The sequence below is a fragment of the Beta vulgaris genome, chromosome 5, assembly GCF_026745355.1.
Source record: "Beta vulgaris subsp. vulgaris cultivar EL10 chromosome 5, EL10.2, whole genome shotgun sequence".
NCBI lineage: Eukaryota > Viridiplantae > Streptophyta > Magnoliopsida > Caryophyllales > Amaranthaceae > Beta > Beta vulgaris.
In genome coordinates, this window is record NC_079206.1 from 19,989,009 (window position 1) to 19,996,221 (window position 7,213).

Below are 7,213 nucleotides of genomic sequence, written 5' to 3' on the forward strand. Positions count from 1 at the left end.
CAGATGGAGCGGCCGAAAAATTGTGCCCAAAAATCGCCCATTTTCGGGTGGGGCCCGTGTTGATCACCTCTACACCATATTTATATTTTTAAATTGAGGAGTTCACATGGACATAAAGTTGCATTGCAAATTTGAGGAGAGTGCTATGTAGAATATAGGCTTCCTTCGCCTTCTAATATATTGGTATATATATAGATTAGTAATTGGTAAGAATTTGTAATTTCACAATGCATAAACTCTTTTATTATTAGTTGGACTACATAAAAAGATTAAAGCCTAACCTTGCTCAAAAAAATTAATATTTAAGTTCTTGTCCAACGATGACTAAAACATTAGAAAAACTCACCTTTTTCCTTGGAATTAGTATTTTAGCCTAGACAATGACCCGGGTTAGTTACAATTATCAATTATATTATTATTCATAAATTTCATAATTGATTTTATTAGCTTTTCAATTTTTCGTGTAGTGCCGAATTTAAAACTATACATTATATCATGATAAGTTGTTTTAAAAAAAAACTTCTAAGAGATTGGGAATAAAGATAACAATTTCAACGGAATTGGGTTAAGAGAATGTTATTACCCTAATAACAGTATTAGAAATCAAAAAAATTGTCTACGTCTTTATACTTACATATAATTATAAGACTTTATTATGCTTTACTTTGAAACATTAAATACTGAAATTGTAGTAGATTGGTGGTTAAACTGTTACATTTATACATATATCTAAAACCGAAGGCAAAACATGTCATGCTGCCACATGTATTCCCCCTCCCTCACACAATTAAATGAGAAATATTAAACAATAAAAACGTGTGTTATAAGACTCGAAGCCATGACCTTTTAATGAGATACAAATGCACTAACCAACTACTCCCTCCGTTTCCTAAAGATCTCCCCTCTTTCTGTTTAAGTACGTTTCCAAAAGATCTTCCCTCTTTTACTTTATTCCTTATTTGGAATTTTTTCCCTTTTTACCCTCTCATGTCCCTATCATATGGTCAGCCATTACATTATTGATTCAATTTTACTCCCTTTCTCTCTCATACTTTAACCCCTTTTTATTTGTTTATTTATCTTAACCCATTTCTCTCTCCTACTTTACCCACCCAATACCCCACACAATGGATCTTCTTTGGTATCTGTAGGAACAGTAACAAGGAAGATCTTTAGGAAACGGAGGTAGTACTCTATTATCTCATATTGGTCTTTAATTATGGGAAAATAATATATTTAAAGACAAGATAATTTTCTATTTTAAAGACAATTAAATACAAATATATATATTAATAATAGCGTGTCCTACCTTTCAGCAATCTTATATTAAAAGAAAAAAAAAAGCTCTTCAATTCTTTATAACCACCGTAATTAACACTACTACAACATTTCAAAGAAAAAAAATACTATTTCTAAGGAAAATACCATTTATGGGTATTTCAATCAAGATACCAGAAGGGGACATTAATTCTTTTTCTCGTTCTTGACTCGACTGAAATGGAATAATGAATCTATTTCTTCTTTCCTTTGCCAATAAATCATAATTTTTTGCAGAATATGTGAGAGTATAATGACCTATTCAATTAAATTCTGAATAATTCGGAATCCTATCCTCTTTTTTACCAGAAGAGTCTGATATATAATTTCTCTTTTACTTGATCATTAGTGACTGAGGGGTTAGAAATATATATATTTGGTCGAAAGAAAGAGAATGAGTATTGATTTGATCTTAATCTTTGGAGAGTGTTGAAGGAACTACACTGGATCTGTACGGCCTTCCGGATAATATCCATAAATGGCTTGTTTTTGGTAAAAGATGAACATTGTCGTATGTAAATTCGGGTGCATAGTACACATCGGTACTCCAGTGCATTTCTCCTTCTGTATCAGAATAAATATGTTTTCGAACCCTTTTCCTTAAATTTCAAGGTGGATGTCCTCGTGCAAATTTCAGCAATCACTTACCCGGATTCAACATATTGATCGTTTTGAACTAAAATAAAACTTTTGGCGGAATATTCACATTATGTAGAATATCTTCACTTTCAATAGTGACATACAAGTTGATATAACATTGAAAGGTAGGGTAATTTAGTATTTTCAGGGGGGACACCATCTTCCTCCTCGCTTTTCTTATTTATAGATAACTTAGGAGACCTAACCATGATCTATAAATGTTTAATCGGACGACATTGATTAATTTATAGTTTATCAAAGTATTAGTAACTCACCTATTTAGTAGGGTTTTTTAAACATCAAATATTCATTAATACTCCAACTTTCATCCGCCTTCTTTTCTCACCCTTTCCAATTCTTTTTCTAGGATTTCTAATTTTCTTGGCCTCCTAAGCCGGAAATAGTCTAATTTCATAGAACGAAATTAGACTATTTCCAAAAAAAAATTCCTTCGTTTTTAGGTTTATTATTATCTTCTTTACATATTTCTTTTGTTGTTTTCATGGTGTTAATAATTGGAGAGACCATTTAGATGCATGAGGGTTAGATTTTTTTTCCGCAATTCGTCACTAAAAGCAATTATATTAGAAAATCATATTGTGAAGATCTCCACTTGAAAAGATACAAAGACATCGGAATACATTGCTCGGGTCAACCTTGAAGCGGTGGAGTTGGAGCTGCGTTCGAGTATGTTTAAAATTAATTGGTTCCACTGTAAAAATTATTGTGATTTTCTAGATGTGTATTTTTCATATCTTTTTTAGCATTGTATGTGTCGCATAGATTCTTATTAATGATATTTTTCTTTCTCTAAAAAAACAATTTATAGTTTTGATTTAAATAGTCAATTTGTGGATTTTTGTAGTAAATGAAAATTCAACTTACATCAAATGTCAATCTCCGTTACATGCATAATCCTATTTGCAATTAAAGATGTCTATTCTCTTATTGAAGTAGTGTGTTGGCTGCACCATGAAGACAAGCCAAGGTGTAGGAACGAGCCTAGACGGACTCGTCAATTAAACGAACAAGGATTCCACTGTTGTCGAGCAGATTCTCCTGAGCCATGGAATATAGGAGTATCTGCAAAGGAAAGAAAATATAACGCCATCATGAGATATTGAGATCAACAACATAAAAGAAGTATTACAAGAATATATACAATGTTCAAAACTAATTCTTCCCTAAGGTGTCTCGCCTCCCATGGAATGCAAAGGTGTACGAGGATCCAAAGGCGTTTCTCCTCCTGTCCTCTGTTGCGCCACTTTGCTGCAAAGAATTATACATATAAAATGCAGTAAAGCCTACTTTAACGGAGATAAAGAAGAAAGAAATAATGTGAGCATCTAAACTTACTTGCTTGTTTTTGGAACACTCAATTTGTCAGTTATATGATTACGTTCAATTGCAAACATGAGTACATATTAGGCTAATAGGCAAGATTGAAGATAGAAGTCATAGTTAAATGAAGATTAAGAAACAAAGAACAATGAAATATATAAGTAAAATGTTGGCAAAACATGCCTGTAATCACTTTCATCTGAGCCTCTAACTCGACCCTCACATTATGTCCGTTTACACCCTTAACACATCTGTGATATCCTCTCTAAGGACCCTGAATTATTTTCACTTTGCTACCAATTAATGAATCATGCCGTTTTCCAGTATACTCTGTACCTCGTCCCACTGTGAAACGGAATGACAGAATTAATAATCAGTTACTGATACCCGGGGTATAAGTAAAGAAATCAAAATGAATGTTAGACCAGGAATCACATACATGTGGGAGCAGCGCGAATTTCAGGAATCAATTTGTACGATGATGCAGATTGTGGTAGGTGTCTTGAGGAAGAAACTTTTTGCTGCAAAAAGAAAAGGAGATGAACTAACATGTCAATTGATCAAGCACCACAGCCTCGAGCGTAAGGACCATAGCTTGAGAAGTGAGGAAAGATTGAGGGAAAAAAGCTGCAAGTGATTAGCCAAATTAACTTACATGTCGTCTATCTTGATTATTGTAACTAATTCTTACTTCGGAGCTGTTCTCTGATGTTTCTTTTGATTCTATGACTTGTCCAGCAAATACAGTAATCTACACAAGGAAAGATTTATTAATTAGTCTTGGATGTACCAAAATATGATGAATAAACTACATCACTACAACTACATCACCCCTCATCCAACATCCAATCTCTTTTCCTTTAAAAAGATCAGAGTCCCCAAATCTGCATCAGTTTCTCCTATTTCTCGAAAGTTTTCAACTTCTTGAATACTGGGATTTATATTTCCTGTCGCAACTGAAGTCAGAGCAACAGTCTAATACAAGTAATCTATGCGTTCCTGAAAACAGCAAGAGAGAATCAGTTAAATTTTGTAATCGGTCTCTAGTAATAAGGCCTATTAGCAAATATATATGTGCATACCATTCTATCTGACAAAGACAGGGCACCCAACTTAGGAGTAACTTTCACAGTAATTTTGTGCTTCACAGTATCAACATCTACAACCTATAATAGTATAAAAAAATTCAGGAGTGAGAATGAGCTTTAAAAAAAAAAAAAAACCTACTTACCTAGTCATGATGAAGAAACAAGGAAATCAAACCTTAGCAAGGCTGCCTTTGTAATTTGATCGCTTCAAGCCTAACCCAATTTCCTCTCGAAACATGGACATCTTTATGTTCAACACAGAGGACGTTACTCATGTCTTTCATTGGCACCATTGATACATTACGAGCAAACACATTGCGCATTCCCTTGCAGGCCTGATAAGGGCGAAAAATAGTGACAATTTCTCAACAAACAAATTCAAAAAACAATAGGTAAGGATGTATGGCAATTTGAAACAATGATAAATGGAATACCTGCATGACATGAGCCTCGCAGTATGCTTCAACGAAGATGTAATTCTTTAGATGATCGAGGGCGATAGCTGATAAAATATGTAACGTGGAGTCATTCAGCGATTTCTGCATAAGCGAAGCAGCAACTTCCCTCTCACGACCAGGCTACATACAGTGTCGAGCACAAATCACAAAACATACGAAATTGTTAGAAAAAATTTCCGTACTTAGTTCTAAACAAGGATTACGCGCGAAAATTATTAATCGGTAGAGAGTCATGATATGTGTAGCCTTACCAAACATTTAACCAGCCATAACTTTGGATCTCGAACAGATGGAAAAAGAGCTTGCTGCTCAGAGGCTCAGCAAAATCTTCATCGTAGTGCTCTATGTATATGATATATGTAACTGCATGACTACTTCTAGATGAATTATCCCTCATGAATGCACAACCAAATCAAAAGATTAAATCGAATGTCAAAAGTACTATATATATGTATATAATGCTAATATACCCGCAAAAAAAAAAAAATACTTAGTACAATCTCTTTATTCACTTCAATATTATGTTTGACACCTAAAGTAATAAAAAAAACAGCCCAATAAGAATATAGTCCTACCCTCGAAACTAAACTAAATACAATAATTTCAATAAATATACAAGAAACTAAAACCTAATTAGGATAATATTAATTCAGGTTATTTTTCAAAACCAAACTCGCTCTTATCTTTCTCTCCCTTATCTATCTACAATCCCAACCCTTATTATCTACAATTCTATCCTCTGGGCTCTATATAAAGAGTAGATTAGGTTACAAACTTTCATTACATTGCACGCATAAACAAGAATATTATTACATTACATTCATTCAAGAGACTCTAAACCATACGTATTATTACAAGGAAGCTAAGAAAAAACAATGCATCAACACATCACCGTTCCAATGAGTTCATCATCAAACCCTAGTTATTACCCTCTTGATCTTACTGACCATGTATTCCAACCTACAGCAAGAGACATATTCACTGAGTTTCTTCCTAAAAGATTATTTTTCGGCCCGGAAGCATTACCTGATCACAAAGATGTGGTGACGGAGATCGATCTTTACGGCGAAAAATCACCGGATGAGATATTTGGAAGCTCGAGTGCCACTGAATTCTATTTCTTTACTTCATTAGTGAAGCAGAAAGAATCATCCAAGAGAGTTAGACGAGTAATTACTGGAAAAGGAACTTGGCAGTGCAAGAGCACACCACAAGACTATACTGTAGAGATAGAAGAAGGAAAGTTCATTGAAGCGGCCGGCACTAAAAGATTGTTCAAGTTCGAGTTTTCTGAAGATAATAATAATAATCGAGATGAAAGTTTTTCATGGATCATGCATGAATATGTACTAGAGAAAGACTATATTAACAGTTTAAGAAGCTCGGAGAAGTTCAATCGGAGCTTCAATCATAACGTAAGTTCTTTCTTGCTTGTCACTGTTTTTTTAGTTGCAAATTTCTTTGTTTTATGTTTCATCAAAGCTGGTAGCCTGGTATATCAACTTGTGAAGTATATGCACACGCGCACATACGATGGTAATATATATATATATATATATATAATATATATATATATATATATATATATATATATATATATATATATATATATATATATATATAGGTTTTTCATATTGTTTTCTTTCTTTAGTTGCTTGCATTGATATAGTTTTGAAGTATGTTCTTTGTTTCTATTCTAGCACAAAAAAAATTAAGGATCAAATTACAGCTCGCTAGAGTAAGGAGTATAATACATCATTATGCTATATTTTCTGAAGTTTACACTAAGTTCAAAATATTAATAATCTTTGTTTATATATGTGTCTAATTTTTGGAGATATTATAAAATATATACATATATTTTGATTATTTATCTTTAATGAATACAAGATTTCACATGAATGGTTTTCTTAAATTCTTTGGTATAATTAAGTTTTCTAACTGTAATATTTAGGTAAACTAATAGAACTTAAGAAAAAAAAAATGGAGTTACACTATCTTTGTATATACTATGGGAAGGGCACCTTTATGCTGAATATTATTTTCTTTTCCCAACAACAGATTAAGGATCTGGCATTCTGCTACGTGTACAAGAAGATGGAGACAAAAAAGACCATTAACAAAAGAAAAGCAACTTACGAGTTGACAAAGGAAAGTAATAAGAAGAAAGTCAATAGAGATGATGTGCCAACAGTGGAGCTTCCTCCTCCTACACAAGAAACGGAGTATGATCTTGAGAGACAAATGGACATCCCTACACATGAAATGGAGAACGATGATTTTGACATATTGGATTTGATCAACTTTGAGGTTGTTGAATCCATGATGAATACCCTCAATGATTTTGACAACCCTCACGCTGCAGATTGA

General features: G+C 33.2%; 1 protein-coding gene across 1 annotated transcript; it reads left to right on the plus strand.

The window, feature by feature from the left end:
* Positions 1-5,742: 5,742 nt before the first annotated feature.
* Positions 5,743-7,213, plus strand: LOC104893273 (uncharacterized). Its single transcript, XM_010679372.2, has 2 exons — positions 5,743-6,258; positions 6,905-7,213. The coding sequence occupies exons 1-2, from the start codon at positions 5,743-5,745 to the stop codon at positions 7,211-7,213; spliced, it is 825 nt and encodes a 274-aa protein (XP_010677674.2).

Bases quoted from the DNA above. Each gene is read 5' to 3' on its own strand.
- LOC104893273 (XM_010679372.2), top strand. From the start codon at position 5,743: ATGAGTTCATCATCAAACCCTAGTTATTACCCTCTTGATCTTACTGAC. The intron at 6,259-6,904 runs GTAAGTTCTTTC...TCCCAACAACAG, and splicing joins ATCGGAGCTTCAATCATAAC to ATTAAGGATCTGGCATTCTG.